Source organism: Salvelinus alpinus, unplaced genomic scaffold (assembly GCF_045679555.1).
Source record: "Salvelinus alpinus unplaced genomic scaffold, SLU_Salpinus.1 scaffold_40, whole genome shotgun sequence".
In the NCBI taxonomy this organism is placed as follows: domain Eukaryota; kingdom Metazoa; phylum Chordata; class Actinopteri; order Salmoniformes; family Salmonidae; genus Salvelinus; species Salvelinus alpinus.
The window spans coordinates 943,960-964,898 of NW_027255981.1; the positions used below are offsets into that span (position 1 = coordinate 943,960).

A 20,939-nucleotide genomic window follows, 5' to 3' on the forward strand; every position below is an offset into this window, starting at 1 on the left:
ATCAAACGCAGCTAGCTAGTTTAGCCTTCTTAAACAGAGAGGGATGCCATGTTAGCAAGCTGGCTATCCAACACTGGAACTCTTCCAAGTCAAGGTAAGCTTTTGGTTTTATTAATTTATTGCCACCGGGTCCCACCGGTGTAAATGCTGAACTACTTTCTGACCGTACACTGTACTGCATTATTGCAGCCGGTTTACTAACACGTTAGTTCTAGTAGCTATATTGACTATGACGGGACAACATTTACATTACATTTACATTTAAGTCATTTAGCAGACGCTCTTATCCAGAGCGACTTACAAATTGGTGCATTCACCTTATGATATCCAGTGGAACAACCACTTTACAATAGTGCATCTAACTCTTTTAAGGGGGGGGGGTTTAGAAGGATTACTTTATCCTATCCTAGGTATTCCTTAAAGAGGTGGGGTTTCAGGTGTCTCCGGAAGGTGGTGATTGACTCCGCTGACCTGGCGTCGTGAGGGAGTTTGTTCCACCATTGGGGTGCCAGAGCAGCGAACAGTTTTGACTGGGCTGAGCGGGAACTGTACTTCCTCAGAGGTAGGGAGGCGAGCAGGCCAGAGGTGGATGAACGCAGTGCCCTTGTTTGGGTGTAGGGCCTGATCAGAGCCTGAAGGTACGGAGGTGCCGTTCCCCTCACAGCTCCGTAGGCAAGCACCATGGTCTTGTAACGGATGCGAGCTTCAACTGGAAGCCAGTGGAGAGAGCGGAGGAGCGGGGTGACGTGAGAGAACTTGGGAAAGTTGAACACCAGACGGGCTGCGGCGTTCTGGATTAGTTGTAGGGGTTTAATGGCACAGGCAGGGAGCCCAGCCAACAGCGAGTTGCAGTAATCCAGACGGGAGATGACAAGTGCCTGGATTAGGACCTGCGCCGCTTCCTGCGTGAGGCAGGGTCGTACTCCGCGAATGTTGTAGAGCATGAACCTACAGGAACGGGTCACCGCCTTGATGTTAGTTGAGAACGACAGGGTGTTGTCCAGGATCACGCCAAGGTTCTTAGCACTCTGGGAGGAGGACACAATGGAGTTGTCAACCGTGATGGCGAGATCATGGAACGGGCAGTCCTTCCCCGGGAGGAAGAGCAGCTCCGTCTTGCCGAGGTTCAGCTTGAGGTGGTGATCCGTCATCCACACTGATATGTCTGCCAGACATGCAGAGATGCGATTCACCACCTGGTTATCAGAGGGGGGAAAGGAGAAGATTAATTGTGTGTCGTCTGCATAGCAATGATAGGAGAGACCATGTGAGGATATGACAGAGCCAAGTGACTTGGTGTATAGCGAGAATAGGAGAGGGCCTAGAACAGAGCCCTGGGGGACACCAGTGGTGAGAGCACGTGGTGCGGAGACAGATTCTCGCCACGCCACCTGGTAGGAGCGACCTGTCAGGTAGGACGCAATCCAAGCGTGGGCCGCGCCGGAGATGCCCAGCTCGGAGAGGGTGGAGAGGAGGATCTGATGGTTCACAGTATCAAAGGCAGCCGATAGGTCTAGAAGGATGAGAGCAGAGGAGAGAGAGTTAGCTTTAGCAGTGCGGAGCGCCTCCGTGACACAGAGAAGAGCAGTCTCAGTTGAATGACTAGTCTTGAAACCTGACTGATTTGGATCAAGAAGGTCATTCTGAGAGAGATAGCAGGAGAGCTGGCCAAGGACGGCACGTTCAAGAGTTTTGGAGAGAAAAGAAAGAAGGGATACTGGTCTGTAGTTGTTGACATCGGAGGGATCGAGTGTAGGTTTTTTCAGAAGGGGTGCAACTCTCGCTCTCTTGAAGACGGAAGGGACGTAGCCAGCGGTCAAGGATGAGTTGATGAGCGAGGTGAGGTAAGGGAGAAGGTCTCCGGAAATGGTCTGGAGAAGAGAGGAGGGGATAGGGTCAAGCGGGCAGGTTGTTGGGCGGCCGGCCGTCACAAGACGCGAGATTTCATCTGGAGAGAGAGGGGAGAAAGAGGTCAAAGCACAGGGTAGGGCAGTGTGAGCAGAACCAGCGGTGTTGTTTGACTTAGCAAACGAGGATCGGATGTCGTCGACCTTCTTTTCAAAATGGTTGACGAAGTCATCAGCAGAGAGGGAGGAGGGGGGAGGAGGATTCAGGAGGGAGGAGAAGGTGGCAAAGAGCTTCCTAGGGTTAGAGGCAGATGCTTGGAATTTAGAGTGGTAGAAATTGGCTTTAGCAGCAGAGACAGAAGAGGAGAATGTAGAGAGGAGGGAGTGAAAGGATGCCAGGTCTGCAGGGAGGCGAGTTTTCCTCCATTTCCGCTCGGCTGCCCGGAGCCCTGTTCTACAACGATGTAGGCTGTGTATAGCTGCCAGCGGTCATGATATGAAGGTTTGAGCATGCCGTTTTTATGTGGCTGCTATGAAAGTGAATTGTGTCTGCGTGTGATCAGGGGTGTATTCATTTTTTCAAAAATGTTAGAAAACAGAACCGGGATAAACATACCTGAATTTGTACAACATAAACTCATTTGTAGCTGTCGGACTAATGATTATACCCTAGATCAGCTACATGCAGGCAAGAGTGTGTAAGGTGGTACTGAATGCGTCACTGTCTCGCATCTTGATTACTCAAAGTTCTCTCTACCGGTGCACCTACGTTGTAAACTTTAATTCGTAGGCTAGGTTGTAGCAACCTCATGACGGGTACAGGGAAAATTTGAGTATCATGTAGTAGCCTGAAACTATTGATGTTACATTGAGCTGGGTGAATGGAACATGAATGAGTCATCCAATATGCTGTAATAGAAAGAAGGCAATGCTCATAAAAAAAAAGATCATCCTCCCTCATCTTAAACTGCAACGACCACTGACACACACCTACCTACCTTTCTCAGCTTGCGTCGGAATGCAGAGGTATTCATCTGTTGTTGGGCATATACGTAGGTGCTTTCAGTGTGTTTTGAGTGGGGAACGATCAAGGTCTAACATAGGTCCTGAGATAATGGAAAAGATGTAGCCTAGCCGGACACAAGGCTCATGTTAGGCTACATCGTGATTGCCGATGGGGGAGAAAAAAACAGGGAGATTGACAAGAAAGCTCTGCTTGTAGAGGACCTGTATGCTGGAATACATTGCATGCTGCAATTCTTTAGACCGTTTTAGTCTTCTTCCTTTGCTCTGCCTCCTTGTAAGGCAAATGAGAAATAAACTAGAAAGTGAAAAGCATTCAAACTCATTGTAATAGGGTAATAATAATCTGAATAAATGAGTTGCAAATAAAATCTGGACACACACACACAAGATAATATATGGAGGATAGGTTTATGGGAAGCTCCCAGAAAAATTGGAAGAAGGGCTTATTATTCCAACTGAAAATTGGGAGGCAACTCAATGCTCCCCCACAGAAACAATGTCTACGGTGGACTTCAACTCAAAATGTATTGTATGTTTTAAAATGGTCTTGCAGCCTGTCTGTGTCCTCACATCCAGACATGTGTAGTAGAGCAGTGTGGTCCTCTGATAGATAACGTTAAGTAAAGAGTATAATTGAACCCTTGGTTGCAAATCCAAGGTCACTCTCCAACCCCGAGTTATGAGTGGATTGAGTGTCGTTCTTGAAGGTAGTACGGGAGTCTCAAATCCAGAGTAAGCTGCTGATCATGTGAATCAAGTTTGTTGATAATTCAAGCTCAAGTGAATTGACTTCCGATGTGCAAGGTGGCCTTGTGAGCCCTAGCCCCACATGACCGCTTGACATGATCCTGTGTCACTCTTGTCCCCGTGGTTGCCGATGACAACCAAGCCGGTGTACCCAGGTGCTTCTCCCTCAAATCTCAGCTCAATTCCGGTCCCCAACCCTTGCCCATAGCCCTTTTCTCAAGAGTCTTAGCAGAACTGAAGGGACCAGACAGATCTCTTAATCTGCAACGTAGATCTTCAATAGCACCATATTGCTTTCACCTGTCCAGGTCCTGTCAGGTCTGTGCGAATCATGTGAGAATGGGCTAAGGGTTTAGAAAAAAATGGGGGAAAAGAGCAGAAGGAATCCGGGCTGGAGGCAGGTGGGTGTGGTGGAGAGAAGGCCCTGGCTCCTGCATGCTAGACTAACTCAAAGCAATGCCAGGAATTTCATTCCCAGGAACCCCAGCCAGTGCGGGCCTGCACGGCACCACATGCAAATAGTAGGGATGTGCATCTTTCCCATACAGGAAAGATACGTTTCAGTTTGAAACAATTCAGTTCGATTGGAGAATGAATCAATGCAATTCAGTTCAATGCGATACACTAACATTTGTTGTATAAAACACATTAATTTTCCATTCTAAATTAAAATCTGCTGATGGAACTCATAAGCTGGGCCTCCCTGAGCTGGATCTGTCGGAGCTGATTTATGTGTGTGTGTGTAAATGATGCATGTCTATGGTGTACTATGTAGGCACCTGGGCTGAGCAATAAGGGAGACTAGGCATCTACTACCCCATTACCACTATCAGATCTGGGGGGTGGGGGAAATGGAGCCCGTTTTTTGTCCCCTCTTCTAAAATCGCCACCACCCACTAATTAACTTGTCATTTTAGCAGATTAAGTGTTTGAGCTAGTAGTGTATCAATATTTATCATTTACAAATGAGCTATGACATAGCCAATGAATATATAGCAATAGTTTGGATTTCACCCCATCTCAAAATCTAATGGTTTTGACCATTTTGAAGTTTTTACAGAGTGACATTTTCTTCCACTCTCGCTTCGACCACGCAGTGGGCCTCGCAAAAAGGATTGCTGTCCTCGTTATGAACTGATCAACTTTACCCTTTTTATATATAAATGTCCATACAGATTGTTTAAAGCAAACCTACAAAAACTATTGCTGATGGTAAACCTCAACAATCAAAATAAAATCAATTTTAAGCCCGGTTCGGCAGGTATATCCAGATGAGAGTCGTCTCCGGTAGCTTACTTTTCCCAATTTTCAACTAGAGGTCGACCGATTATGATTTGTCAACGCCGATACCGATTATTGGAGGACCAAAAAACGCCTTTACCGATTAATCGGCGATATAGATATATATATGTAATAATGACAATTACAACAATACTGAGTGAACACTTATTTTAACTTAATATAATACATAAAATCAATTTAGTCTCAAATAAATAATGAAACAATGTTCAATTTGGTTTAAATAATGCAAAAACACAGTGTTGGAGAAGAAAGTATAAGTGCAATACGTGCCATGTAAAAAAGCTAACGTTTAAGTTCCTAGCTCAGAACATGAGAACATATGAAAGCTGGTGGTTCCTTTTAACATGAGTCTTCTATATTCTCAATTAAGAAGTTTTAGGTTGTAGTTATTATAGGAATATTTCTCTCTATACCATTTGTATTTCATATACCTTTGACTATTGGATGTTCTTATAGGCACTATAGTATTGTCAGCCTAATCTCGGGAGTTGATAGGCTTGAAGTCATAAACAGCTGTGCTTCAAGCATTGCGAAGAGCTGCTGGCAAACGTAGGAAAGTGCCGTTTGAATGAATGCTTACGAGCCTGCTGCTGCCTACCACCGCTCAGTCAGACTGCTCTATCAAATCATAGACTTAATCATAATAAACACACAGAAATATGAGCCTTAGGGCATTAATATGGTCAAATCTGGGAACTATAATTTCAAAAACAAAACGTTTATTCTTTCAGTGAAATACGGAACCATTACGTATTTTATCTATAGGGTGGCAACTAAGTCTAAATATTGCTGTTACAATGCACAACCTTCAATGTTATGTCATAATTATGTACAATTCTGGTAAATTAATTACGGTCTTTGTTAGGAAGAAATGGTCTCCACACAGTTCGCAATGAGCCAGGTGGCCCAAACTGCTGCATATACCCCGACTCTGCTTGCACTGAACGCAAGAGAAGTGACACAATTTCCCTAGTTAATATTGCCTGCTAACATGCATTCTTTTAACTAAAACTGCAGGTTTAAAAAAAGTTATACTTGTGTATTGATTTTAAGAAAGGCATTGATGCTTATGGTTAGGTACACATTGGTGCAACGATTATGCTTTTTTCACGAATGCGCTTTTGTTAAATCCTCACCCGTTTGGCGAAGTAGGCTGTGATTCAATGATAAATTAACAGGCACCGCATTGATTATATGCAACGCGGGACAAGCTAGTTAAACTAGTAATATCAACAACCATGTGTAGTTAACTAGTGATTATGTTAAGATTGATTGTTTTTTATAAGTTTAATGCTAGCTGGCAACTTACCTTGGCTTCATGCTGCACTCACGTACCAGGTGGTCAGCCTGCCACGCAGTCTCCTCGTGGAGTGCAATGTAATCGGCCATAATCGCCGTCCAGAAATGCCAATGACCGATTACCGATTATGAAAACTTGAAATCGGCCATGCCGATTAAATCAGTCGAACTCTATTTTCAACAATAACATAACATAACAATTACCCAGCAAACACATAGGTTGTTGCTGAACTAATAAAGCCTAATATTACGCAAGCCATTTTACAATTTGAATGCTTTAGGTACCGAGCAGATGTGCAATATCAGGAACAGGCTGGCTACCCCACGTTGGTCAGCGCCCAAAGCTGAGCACAGTGCGCAGTTTGTCTAGGCTACTGATGTCGTCTGGGGTTGTTCGGCATGCAACATGACTTGTAGATCAATGACTGTTAACAGTTACACACAGTTCGACACTGAAGGAGAGGACGCATCAGTTGTCGCAAAAGATTAGATACTTTCAGAAGGTAGAAATAATGTAATACGACTCCCCAAAAAATTGCGAACGGGTCATTCGTAAAGTTTAAAATCAAATTTCTGACTGGTGCAAACTACATTTGGATCGGTTTTGGGTCCGCAGACCAATGCGGATGTTAAACATTTGAATCGGGGACTGATGTGTATCGGTGAATAGTTACATCCCTAGCAAACAGACTAGGAGAACAACAGAAAGAGGAAAATGGGGCAGACTGTTTATACGGAAAATTGTCTGCGCTTGAAAATTGTGATTATTGCCGACGCTAAACTGATTCATTTGATTGATTATCGTCGAAGAGTAGAGGCACAAGATGCAGCATGTTTGGATGTAAATGCAATTGTAACGTGAAAAGTCTTTGTAAGTACATATGGCTGAGTTAGTGTGACATTTTCCATCTTCAATTTAAGATTATGTCCATTGATATTTAGCAGGGCTGGGAGAATATTAGGGAATATTCTACAGACTACAGCTGGGTTTTTGAAAAACCTGACCACAATTTTGCCTACAAAATGAACAAATTACTCTGCGCATTAAGTACAAAAATTGCAGCAGAGAACTTGAAATACTTTGCAAACTCACTCCATTGGAAATGTGCGGGGAGGCTAAAATTAGGGCTTGCTCTTGACAAAGCCTCTCATGGCACTCTCATGGCAGGGCTGACAAACGTGGCATTTTGGCTTTGGCAAAGCTGGCCAAAATGTCTTGAGCAGTGAACCAAGGAGGAAATATATATATTTTTTAAATGGCATGACAAAACAATCCCGATTTCCCCATTTCATTCCACAGCAGAAACCTGAACAATGCTCATCCACTGGAGCGCATGCACGTTTTCGAATCCTCTCAGTTCCCTGTGCCAGCACGTTCCAGACAAATGTAACACTTTTTTTTTTAAAGCCGAGAGGCCAATGGCTAAATCAATAAGGTTAACAGACGGTGTGTCCACTTTGAACGGCTCAATGCGGAAAAGCTGGTCTTGCCATGGGGCTCTTTTGAAGTCTTCCATAACCTCTCCTAGACTTGTTGACACAGCTTGAGCGGAGAAAGCCACACTTGAGGGATCCGAGGGGGGTGGTTTGGTGGAGAAGAAAGGGGGTAAAAGCTTGTCGCAAAAAATTCCTTAATGCGACCCACTGGGGCTATAACCTCCCCACCGTTGTCTCTCACTCCCGCTCTCTGCGAGGGCTGACTTGCTCTAACCTCATGCATTGGGCTACATTCCTGCCATGCCTGTGGCGTTGCATTGCTACGGCATCATCGCACTTTAGCCTTTGCCGGCCCTTGCCAGTCTACACACAACAGGAATGCAGAGGCCATCCCCCATCGTTGGGATGCCACATGTGCCAGTCGTCCAACAGTGGGAACTCGAGCAAAGACTAACTGTTTCTCTGCAGCATTCCTTCACAGTTCATTCAATCTCCCACATAATACCAACTTCTCAACATAATGAACAGTGTACTGTTTCTGCAGCGTTGGCTAAAAGATTAACCGAGGCAAGTCAAAGGTCATTTCCAGATTCATATCAAATGGTACACTGTATCATTACATCATTCAGTCCTAGCTGGTCCATTAGGATGTTTTTTCAGTAGGCTAGAATTCAGTTTCAGTATTATTAACCTACTGTTTCAGTACTGTTCTGATTCTCCCAGTTCTTCTTAGCATTCTCTTTTCCTGATCACTACCTCTGGCCCAATATGACACATAGTGGGGCTTAGGCTGGGCCTACCCCTTCATGTCAAACCCCCATTGTAAATTGGACTACTTATTTTGTTTGTCATTCAGGTGTCCTTTTCGTCATCTAGACCACTACCATTATATATGCCTAATACTTTTACTTTTTAGGCCTAAATTGGTCAGTCTGGAGTGGGTTTAGCTAAGCACTTTACAGTGCAAAACAACTTGGGCTAGGCCTAGGCTGTCGTGAACTAAATATATGCTCGTCAGAAACAACACTCATCTTGAGAAAGCACTGGGGTGAACAAAAAAAAAAGTAAAGATTTTTTTTTTTTTTTAAGAAACAATTTTCGCAACTGTCATTGTAACATCTCACTTGAGGGCTGCGACTGAAGTTCACCGACTCGGCATTCCCCTGCTCGCAGCATCTTGCTGAAAAAACCCCACCCTGATCACCTCACGCCAGTCACAGGCCTCTATTTACCAACACACGCAAACTGGAGAGGCTCTAGTCAGTGTTCACTCTGTGTAGACCAAGGTAACATGTGTGGCGTGTCACTAAAATTTGCCCACATCAGGCATGTTATTTCAAACCCTCCCGACAAAGGCTGATATGCGTTTGTTTGATCAATAACATCAATTTCACTCAGCAGCGAGTTGGTAAATCGCCCAAAACATGGCCAGCACCTTTATGAGACTATATGAGGGTGTCCCAAAATATCGAGACAGTCAGAATCTACTTGAAAAAAGTTGCTGCATCAATCTTGATGGGCTGTGACCCAAGTATGTAATGTTTCAAAACCTAATCTCTCTTTAAATACCTGTGGAAGCAGGCAAGCAGAGTACCACAACAACAATATAATGACACTTATGACTACTCTTGCATTTCTCAAGATGATTAGTACTACAATATTCAGGGTTGCTGCTAGCAAGTCGTTTATTTATTCCGTGTCTGAAAATGAGGGCCCAGTTTGAACGTTGCTATGGGCCCCTTAGCTTAGGAAAAAGTGATGCAGTTTTGCCGAGGGGGGACAACGTTCTGTGAGTGTGACAGCGTCCTCCCCCATAGAAGCTCGTTCTGTGAGTGTGACAGCGTCCTCCCCCACAGAAGCTGCCAGTGCCACCACACTCAAACTGACACCGTGGGCAAGATGTGCATGCAGTGACGCTGAGATAGCAGATACAAATAAGAGGAGACATTTGTAGGAATGGTGTAATGCATGGGGAACTAGTGACGTTTGAGTTTAGGTGTAACAAAAAAAAGTTAAGTCAAACATAGGGCTGTGTGCGTCTGTCACGGGTCCCCACGGGTGCACCCCAATAATGAGCGGGAGGCAGCTAACAACAGTAGCCGATATACAACGTTATCTAGGTACTATTAGCACACACAAGCATTTCGCTCCACCCGCAATAACATTTGCTAAATATGTGTATGCATCCAATAAAATGTGATTTGACCAACCAAACCATGTGTCAGTGGTAACATGGTACCATCAAATGTTGTATGTTGCAAAAAAAATCTATTCCTACAAGACAACACAGTTTGAGTTAGCTAATTAACGTTAGCTGACTAGCTAATAATAGGTACTTTGCTTGTAATGCATACCCTCGCCGTCTAGTTAGTTCGCTTTGCACCTGCCAACTTCCTAGCCTACCTTGTTCAGGGAGGGTACCAATAGCCCCCGCCATTTCGGTGCGTTCTCCTCGCTGAAAAAGTCGTACTGAACCTGGGCTGCTTGCATAGCTTCAACTGTTCGTCTTCGTGTGCTATCTTGCAGCCAGCGAGCGATGTGTGTTCACGGCCACTCTTCACATCAAAACAGTATATAGTGTGGCCCGTGGTTGGAACTGAGAGGTGCAATATTCTGTGCGGCCCGCTGCCTCAGAATATCCACGCAATGAGCATTCCTCTACCAAAACAGTTAACAATGCGACCATCGCATCGGTCGTGTGCAGATGTTGATAGCTGCTAGCTAGCCGTCTGCAGCTGCCTAAGCAAGTAGCTATCGTTAACTAGCAGGCTTGCTCTTTCGGACATCAAGTTTAAAAAAGCCAAAATTCACGAAACCAAATATACTTCAAATGCTAACTAGCAAGCTTGCGTTGTCAAATGGAAATTATTCCAAGTTCTGAACGGACGTTGTTGATGGCAACAACGTTAGCCTTGCTAATTTAGCAAACTAGCTTGCAGCCGAGCTGGTGATGTTACTAGCAATAGCCGATCGATCCGAATCGGAAGATGGTTGGCAGTAGTGATCAACTAGCAATCTGTGGACAGTGGCGTAGCTGTCTAGCTAGTATCCAATTTGGGGATTAATGTGTCACTTCACGTTTCGGGAACTGCGATACTGTTCGTCCTTTTCGGCCAGTTGAGTCATTCCCTATATTTTTGGGGGAAAAAACCTCTTCGGTGCATAATCGCCCATTTTCACCGAATCTTCGACAGGGTGGATATTGATAACCGTGTTATCCTCCATGAATTTATAATTTCCAAATCATGTCTCCAGACTATTTAGCTTTTTGTTAGGTTATCGAGAAAACCAAGATTCCACGCACAGGCTGGCTTTAATGACCAGTTTGGCTTTGGTCAAAATGATTTATTTGGACGATTGTTATGACTCTGGTCGGGTGCAGTTGTTGGTAGAAGAATTGCACAGGCGCAATGGATAGCTAATGACGTACTTCGGGCTTGTTTTCGATAATCATCGCGCCTGCCCAAAATCTGGATATAATCTGGCTAAACCGAGAGCAATAATTGATTAAACGATAGAACGAAAAAGATCGCTTGATGAGGATCACTTGAAACCATTGCACTCACAGGGCCCTAAACACTCACTGTCACTCCAACACACACACACTCACTCCCATCATTTTCTCACTCACACATAATATGCACATACATTTCTACTGACTCGACACACCCACTCACATACAAACTACTACTATTCTGTATATTTTATATCCTGTTGCCTAGTCACATTACCCCTATACAGATCTACCTCCATCACTCCAGTATCCCTGTACATGTAAATATGGTATTGGAACTAACATTTAAAATATTTCCTGTATATAGTACCGTATGCTTACTTAATTACTTTGTGTATTTCTTATTCTTATTTCTCGTGTGCTTTTTTTCTAGTAAACCAGTTATGGATTATTGTATTTTTGTGTTGAGTTTGCAAGAAAGTCATTTCACTGTACTTCTGAAACTTGAAACGTGCCAACGATGCATGTGAACTAGTGCTAGATTAACTCACGCGGTGAGGTCGCAGACTTGATTAGCAGAGCCCAGAGAAAACATCATGGAAACCATTTATCTTTTTGTAGAGACTTCCCAAAGAAGACACCTCCACTAACTAATGTGTGGAGCAGTTAATGTTATAGAAAGTATTCCAAATGTTAAAAATACACATCTACATCTTGGCAGAAATTTTTCCGTAGGTTTAATAGGCATAAAAATACATACAGTTGAAGTCGGAATTTTACATACACCTTAGCCAAATAGATTTAAACTCAGTTTTTCACAAATCCTGACATTTAATCCTTGTAAAAAATCCCTGTCTTAGGTCAGTTAGGATCACCACTTTATTTTAAGAATGTGAAATGTCAGAATAATAGTAGAGAGAATGATTTATTTCAGCTTTTATTTATTTCATCACATACCCAGTGGGTCAGAAGTTTACGTACACTCAATTAGTAATTGGTAGCATTGCCATTACATTGTTTAACTTTGGAAAAACGTTTTGTGTAGCCTTCCACAAAATTCCTCCTGACAGAGCTGGTGTAACTGAGTCAGGTTTGTAGGCCTCCTTGCTCGCACACACTTTTTCAGTTCTGCCCACAAATTTCTATAGGGTTGAGGTCAGGGCTTTGTGATGGCCACTTCAATACCTTGACTTTGTTGTCCTTAAGCCATTTTGCCACAACTTTGGAAGTATGCTTGGTGTCATTGTCCATTTGGAAGACCCATTTGCGACCAAGCTTTAACTTCCTGACTGATGTCTTGAGATGTTGCTTCAATATATCCACATCATTTTGAAGTGTGAAAATAAAATGACATTGCATATGGCTTCATATCAAAATGAGCCTAAAAGCTATCTACATGACATACTCATAGTGTACAATCTCAATATTCTATTTAAATCAATTACAAACACATTGGTCAAGCACTTGTTAGGTAAGGTCGCATGCTCTCAGTAGTTGGTCAATACTGAAATAGTGCGATATCCAGGAATGTGGGTTTGTGTTACTATAAATGTTGACTTTCAATTAAAATCATAAGGTTTATCTAAAAACAGGACACATCCAAGGTCGCTTGCTTGATGGATGGTCCGATTGCATCTGAGACCAAGGAGTTGCAGAGTCAGACATGTCCTCCTCATCATATTCTGTTCCCATCAGGACATGAATTCCAATTTATGAACAGAAAAATAAACCTAATTGCAATATTCAATGACTGAATTTCATTCAGATTCATAATCTCTTAAAGTGTAACTGAAACCAACCCTGGGCCATGTTCATTAAGGCATACAATGGAAAATGGTTTTGACACCGACAATGAAACCTAAGGTTTCTTATTGGACAGGTTCAGGTAGTACATCCCTGTATCACTTAGTTTCAGAAAGTTTTGTGCCTACTGAACAGGACTCTGGTTACCAGAGCACAGGGTGGTTAGTAACTGTTCTCGTGTCCAGCCAGGATGTATAGGTTGCTGTGCGCTGTAGGGTTGTCTGTAGGTCTGCTCTCCAGCACTACAACCCTGCAATCAAAGGTACAATAGGGGTGTATTCAGTGATGTGAAATGTTCTGAATGTTGCAGATAGAAATGTAATTAATAGAGCTGGCCCCATTACTGTCCCTATTCCATCTGACAGACAAGCATATCTGTTCTACACAAAACATTTCTATATGCCAGTTAATATAATGTTTACATACCCTACATTACTCATCTCATATGTATATACTGTACTCGATACCATCTACTGCATCTTGCCTATGCCGTTCTGTACCATCACTCATTCATATATCTTTATGTACATATTCTTCATCCCTTTACACTTGTGTGTATAAGGTAGCTGTTGTGAAATTGTTAGGTTAGATTACTCGTTGGCTATTATTGCATTGTCGGAACTAGAAGCACAAGCATTTCGCTACACTCGCATTAACATCTGCTAACCATGTGTATGTGACAAATAAAATTTGATTTGAACCTTTTATATTGTTACATCCTCCTGAACAGCACTAAGTCACTTTATGGCCACAGACCGACTTCAGTCTCGATGGCACAGACGATCAGATCTCACAATGCTTCGATAAGTGTTAAACATAGCATGAACTGCAAGAATACGATATATTAATCTTCTGAGCTGCGACTGCAAAAAATAAGATCTGGAACACCACCATAGCTATTACAGGAACTAATCGAGGAACTTAAAAAATATATATATATTTTTTTTAACTTGCATAGTTTTTTAAAATTAATTTGACTGCAGTCAGAAATGAGGGAGATACAGTTGAAGTCGGAAGTTTACATACACCTTAGCCAAATACATTTAAACTCAGTTTTTCACAATTCCTGACATCTAATCCTAGTCAAAATTACATGTCTTAAGTCAGTTAGGATCATCACTTTATTATAAGAATGTGTAATGTCAGAATAATAGTAGAGAATTATTTATTTCAGCTTTTATTTCATCACATTCCCAGTGGGTCAGACATTTACAAACACTCATTTACATTACATTTAAGTCATTTAGCAGACGCTCTTATCCAGAGCGACTTACAAATTGGACTCAATTAGTATTTGGTAGCATTGCCTTTAAATTGTCCAATTGACTCAAATTATGTCAATTAGACAAGAGGGCATGACAAAGCCTATTCCCCCTCAGGAAACTAAAAAGACTTGGCATGGGTCCTGAGATTCGCAAAAGGTTCTACAGCTGCAACATCCTGACTGGTTGCATCACTGTCTCGTACGGCAATGCTTGGCCTCTGACCGCAAGGCACTACAAAGGGTAGTGCGTACGGCCCAGTACATCACTGGGGCTAAGCTGCCTGCTTGCCATCCAGGACCTCTACACCAGGCGGTGTCAGAGGAAGGCCCTAAAAGTTGTCAAAGACCCCAGCCACCCCAGTCATAGACTGTTCTCTCTACTACTGCATGGCAAGCGGTACCGGAGTGCCAAGTCTAGGACAAAAAGGCTTCTCAACAGTTTTTACCCCCAAGCCATAAGACTCCTGAACAGGTAATCAAATGGCTACCCGGACCATTTGCATTGTGAGCCCCCCCCGCAACCCCTCTTTTTACGCTGCTGCTACTCTCTGTTTATCATATATGCATACACATGTACATACTACCTCAATTGGGCCGAACAACCCCTGCTCCCGCACATTGACTAACCGGGCTATCTGCATTGTGTCCCACCCGCCAACCCCTCTTTTACGCTACTGCTACTCTGTTGATCATACATGCATAGTCACTTTAACCATATCTACATGTACATACTACCTCAATCAGCCTGACTAACCGGTGTCTGTATGTAGCCTCGCTACTTTTATAGCTTCACTACTGTATATAGCCTGTCTTTTTACTGTTGTTTTTATTTCTTTACCTACATATTGTTCAACTAATACCTTTTTTGCAATATTGGTTAGAGCCTGTAAGTAAGCATTTCACTGTAAGGTCTACACCTGTTGTATTCGGCGCACGTGACAAATAAACTTTGATTTGATCAGAAGCTTCTAAAGCCATGACAACATTTTCTGGAATTTTCCAAGCTGTTTAAAGACACAGTCAACTTAGTGTATGTAAACTTCTGACCCACTGGAATTGTGATACAGTGAATTATAAGTTAAACAAGTTTAAAATAACACATTTGTATTTTAAATGTGTTATTATTTTATTGTCAGACATAAGACCGTAAAACAGCAAATCAGCTCCAAGTGATTTTAATTTTGGAAATCTGTTCCAAAGTATTCCCACGCATAATAGAGAGATACACAGTAACAGTATGTGATTGTATACAAATGTAAGGAAGGTTTGACCTGATTATGTTTTAGTCAAATATTATATCTGTTGGGCTTCTTGTGGTCAATTTGCAGGTTACAAATTCTTTGTAATTATGTTCCGGCCCCCTGACCATCCGCTCATGAAAAGAAATCGGCTCGAGGCTGAATCTAGTTGATGATACTTGCTAAACGAATTTAGCCTCAATCTAAAAATGGATTTCTCACCTGTCTGGTCCTAAGAGTCGGAATATCCTGGTGTTGTCGGAAATTTCCTGTGTAATCTGGTGGGAATATGGACAAGATCCAATAGTCACGTCATCACAGTCATTATCATATTCATCATATATTTTTGAGCCACCAGCACACCACCCTGCATACCACGGCTGGCTTGCTTCTGAAGCTAAGCAGGTTTGGTCCTGGTCAGTCCCTGGGTGGGAGACCAGATGCTGTGGGAAGTGGTGTTGGAGGGCAAGTAGGAGGCACTCTTTCCTCTGGTCTAAAAAATATCCCAATGCCCCAGAGCAGTGATTGGGGACACTGCCCTGTGTAGGGTGCAGTCTTTCGGATGGGACGTTAAACAGGTGTCCTGACTCTCTGAGGTCATTAAAGATCCAATGGCACTTATTGTAAGAGTAGGGGTGTTAACCCCGGTGTCCTGGCTAAATTCCCAATCTGGCCCTCAAACCATCATGGTCACCTAATAATCCCCAGTTTACAATTGGCTCATTCATCCCCCTCCTCTCCCCTGTAACTATTCCCCAGATCGTTGCTGTAAATGAGAACGTGTTCTCAGTCAACTTACCTGGTAAAATAACGAATAAAAAAAATATATACAGTGAGGGAAAAAAGTATTTGATCCCCTGCTGATTTTGTACGTTTGCCCACTGACAAAGATATTATCAGTCTATAATTTTAATGGTAGGTTTATTTGAACAGTGAGAGACAGAATAACAACAAAAATATCCAGAAAAATGCATGTCAAAAATGTTATAAATTGATTTGCATTTTAATGAGGGAAATAAGTATTTGACCCCTTCTCAATCAAAAAGATTTCTGGCTCCCAGGTGTCTTTCATACAGGTAACGAACGGAGATTAGGAGCACACTCTTAAAGGGAGTGCTCCTAATCTCAGTTTCTTACCTGTATAAAAGATACCTGTCCACAGAAGCAATCAATCAATCAGATTCCAAACTTTCCACCATGGCCAAGACCAAAGAGCTCTCCAAGGATGTCAGGGACAAGATTGTAGACCTACACAAGGCTGGAATGGGCTACAAGACCATCGCCAAGCAGCTTGGTGAGAAGGTGACAACAGTTTCTGTGATTATTCGCAAATGGAAGAAACACAAAAGACCTGTCAATCTCCCTCAGCCTGGGGCTCCATGCAAGATCTCACCTCGTGAAGTTGCAATGATCATGAGAACGGTGAGGAATCAGCCCAGAACTACACAGGAGGATCTTGTCAATGATCTCAAGGCAGCTGGGACCATAGTCATCAAGAAAACAATTGGTAACACACTATGCCGTGAAGGACTGAAATCCTGCAGCGCCCGCAAGGTCCCCCTGCTCAAGAAAGCACATATACATGCCCGTCTGAAGTTTGCCAATGAACATCTGAATGATTCAGAGGACAACTGGGTGAACGTGTTGTGGTCAGATGAGACCAAAATGGAGTTCTTTGGCATCAACCCAACTTGCCGTGTTTGGAGGAGGAGGAATGCTGCCTATGACCCCAAGAAACCATCCCCACCGTCAAACATGGAGGTGGAAACATTATGCTTTGGGGGTGTTTTTCTGCTAAAGGGACAGGACAACTTCACCGCATCAAAGGGACGATGGACGGGGCCATGTACCGTCAAATCTTGGGTGAAAACCTCCTTCCCTCAGCCAGGGTATTGAAAATGGGTCGTGGATGGGTATTCCAGCATGACAATGACCCAAAACACACGGCCAAGGCAACAAAGGAGTGGCTCAAGAAGAAGCACATTAAGGTCCTGGAGTGGCCTAGCCAGTATCCAGACCTTAATCCCATAGAAAATCTGTGGAGGGAGCTGAAGGTTCGAGTTGCCAAACGTCAGCCTCAAAACCTTAATGACTTGAAGAAGATCTGCAAAGAGGAGTGGGACAAAATCCCTCCTGAGATGTGTGCAAACCTGGTGGCCAACTACAAGAAACGTCTGACCTCTGTGATTGCCAACAAGGGTTTTGCCACCAAGTACTAAGTCATGTTTTGCAGAGGGGTCAAATACTTATTTCCCTCATTAAAATGCAAATCAATTCATAACATTTTTGACATGCGTTTTTCTGGATTTTTTTGTTGATATTCTGTCTCTCACTGTTCAAATAAACCTACCATTAAAATTATAGACTGATCATTTCTTTGTCAGTGGGCAAACGTACAAAATCAGCAGGGGATCAAATACTTTTTTCCCTCACTGTATATTACAACAATAAACAGTTCAAATACTATTGTTATATACAGTTATTGCGTCCGCCGGGGCATTGACACAACTTGCCTCATTAGATTTGAAACTCCGTCCTTGCATGCCATGTCTCCAGAAAGCCAGAACACTGTCTTGAAGGCAGACTGTGGAAAAGATGGATATTTTATATACCGTATTCAAAAGTTCACCACAATGTCATTTATCATAACATGACTGTGATACTATGCTCTCCTCTCCATTCTATAGCTGTGTGTGTGTTAGCTAATCTCTAGCAAAGGGGTCAAGGGCGATTACCTATCGACTCAATCTGCAAATTAAAAGTCAGCTCGGCCAAAAGCTTTCTACTGGACTTCAGCCTCCCCTGCAGATTCACAATCTTAATGGATCCTGAGGGGGAAAATGACACATGGAAGTTAAACAATGATGCTATTACAAGAGACTGAAGACATCCAGGCACAAAATGGCTGCCGTCCATCCAGGCGGGGTGCAACACATTGGTGGCTATTGAGGTGAGTTTCCCTTGTGTCATTTAAAGGACAGCTCAGTGATAAAACATGATACACGGTTCAAATATTGTCATAATGTTATTAGCAATGCATACAATGAATGTACAATGCATGTATAATCTATATGGATAATATTACAATACAAATCTGATTTTTGGATAGTCAAGACATGCTGCTAGACTCACGATCCAAGCAGACAAGAATGGTGTCTCTTTCCAGTTGAGTCACATGGATAACACAGGTCTGCGGAGTGTCTAGGAGGAAATCAAACATAAAAACCTCAACTAACCATTTCATCTTTTGCTTTATTAACGTCAAACATTTTCCATTATGAATGTGCACAACGATATAGGACTATATTTTCTCTATAATTGTTAACTTTTGAAAAGTTAACCATTTCCAGTATGGTCAATGTGTAGAATGTGAACGTCAGTCTCCAGTGTGTGCTACGATAAAAAAAATTAAAAGAATAATGGGGATTTTAAAAAATGATGATATTGAATGTTTATTTAATTCCATATTAATTCCATAATGAAGTTCCATATTAAAGGAGCACTAAAATCTAGAGTTGTGTCAAGTCTATGTCAATGAGGAGTCAAGGTCAGTCTTTGAATGAGACCTTACCGGACTCTTTGAGCCAGGGGCAAGCGGTGTTGGGGTCCAGCGTCTCAAAGCGTACCACCTGGTTGAGCTCCGTGGCCTTGCTGACGCCCATACAGATGAGGTGCTCGGGAACCACAAGCATCTCAAAAACCTCCATCGGGCAGGGCAAGGGAAAGTCAATGTTAGGAAGAGAGGGTTAGCATTATCATTATGCTACATGGTCTAGACTCTAGCATGTTATCATGCTAATCTCAAATTCTTTATTCTTGGGAGGAGGAGAGTTAGCATTAGGCATGTAGACGGATGGGGTGTTTACCAACAAGAACGATGCGCGCGGAACCACAAAGTAAAAACAGACGGGGTTGGCTTACAATCAAAGTATTATTGACAACATGTATGATATATATAGAAAAAAACATAAATTACAGGGTAAGCATTAGCATTAGCTCATCGGTTACAAAGCAAGGGTAGCTTAGTCTATGTTGGCGGGTTAGCATGCTTATCTCAAACACAGACACCTCCGGTGCCAGCGGGCAGGGGGAAGTGAGTGTTTTTAGGAAGAGGGAAGTGTGTTTCCATTAGCATGTAGGCTACAAAGTAAAGGGATGTCTCTTAGCATATCTCAAACACCTGCATTTGACAGGGCAGTTAGGGGAAAGTTGTGGACTGTTATTAGTCAATTCTTCCCCGGAAGCTCTTATCATAGCTAGTGTCAATGCTTTTTTGTTTTTGATTGAAACCTCAATGGCCAAACTCTTATATGGCTATGACATGGGCTGTCAGCACTCCAAAAAGGTTTGGGGAGAGTGAGCATGGCAAACACATGGAGATGGCTAAATAAATGCACACAAGACACAAAAATTCTTACCTTGATGAGCATGAACTTCCGCATGGGCTCCACCCATTCCAACATGACCACACTGGATTGGAAGGCTCCACACAAGTACTTGTGTCCCGTGTAAGGGTTTCTCACTAAGGGGGAATATTTGGTGGTCAGCCGGGGTTGTCAATCATACTAAGCTGTGACCACAATAATGTATTTCAAAGACCTTTCTACTATTGATACCCAGTTGAAGAGGTTGTTGTCCTAATTGGTTATAAGGGGAATGGGGAACTATTGTGTTTATTACATGTAGTGAAGTGGTGCATCTACTCTCAATCTTGTAGCAAGATTATGTAGCAACTTGTGGGGAAGTAATGGGTCCGACGTAGAAAGAGATGAAAACCGAGGGGGGCGAGAGAGAGAGAGAGAGTCCATGACTACTCACCCACACAGCATCCCTTGGTGTCGGGAATCTTGTTGGAGATGGAAAATTTCCTAAAAACCACAATAACAAAGTCTGAAAAGTAGGACTCTACCCACAGAAAACTCCTACACACAGAGGCATCGCCACCTTCTTACCTTGGAATGATTTTGTCTGGGAGCCGGTGGGTGGGGATGGCCATTGGCAGCTTCTGCATCTGTCGAGCGTGCTCATACAGACCCGCCAGATTGTGACAGTAGAGCTGCGAGGCTTTTCCTGCCAAAAAACACAACGAACACACCTTTTGAGTGCTTTGAAGGCAATTATAATATCTTTAATTTTCACGCAAAAAGTGCAGCGTCTAACCGCTTGTATATCTGGAGCAAGTATTGACAAGTAGTATTTACATTTACGAGTGCATATTTCATGATAAAATTAGACTAATGCTCTTGATGACAGATTGCTGCTTATGATTTATGTTTTTAATGTCTGTCACTGCCATTGTGTGCGGCCAAAGATGCATTTAAATGATGTGTCTGGAGAATCTAGTCTATTCTGGAAACTACAAACAAACAATGTAAAACTTTGTGTGCACTACAGTTATTTCTTGAGCAATGTGAGCAATGTGTGGCAATACAGGTTTCTATGATGAATCCTTACCAGATATGGAGAGCAGACTATTACTCATGACATAAAGCCACGTACACCTCCGGGGAAAGAGCTAGGAA

General features: G+C 42.8%; 1 protein-coding gene and 1 pseudogene across 4 annotated transcripts in view; both read right to left on the reverse strand.

Moving 5' to 3' along the window:
• The window catches only part of LOC139567038 (son of sevenless homolog 1-like), an 88,331-nt gene extending 77,163 nt beyond the window's left edge, over positions 1-11,168 (reverse strand). Inside the window, exon 1 of one of the 4 annotated variants that reach the window (XM_071388458.1) lies at positions 10,062-11,168. In XM_071388458.1, coding sequence (XP_071244559.1) covers positions 10,062-10,148 — 87 coding nt within the window. In that variant the 5' untranslated portion in view covers positions 10,149-11,168. The remainder of the gene's footprint in view (positions 1-10,061) is intronic. The other 3 variants (XM_071388460.1, XM_071388459.1, XM_071388462.1) reach the window with 3 other exon arrangements.
• An 868-nt stretch (positions 11,169-12,036) lies between these two features.
• Positions 12,037-20,939, reverse strand: part of LOC139566965 (mitogen-activated protein kinase kinase kinase kinase 3-like) — a 94,095-nt pseudogene continuing 85,192 nt past the window's right edge.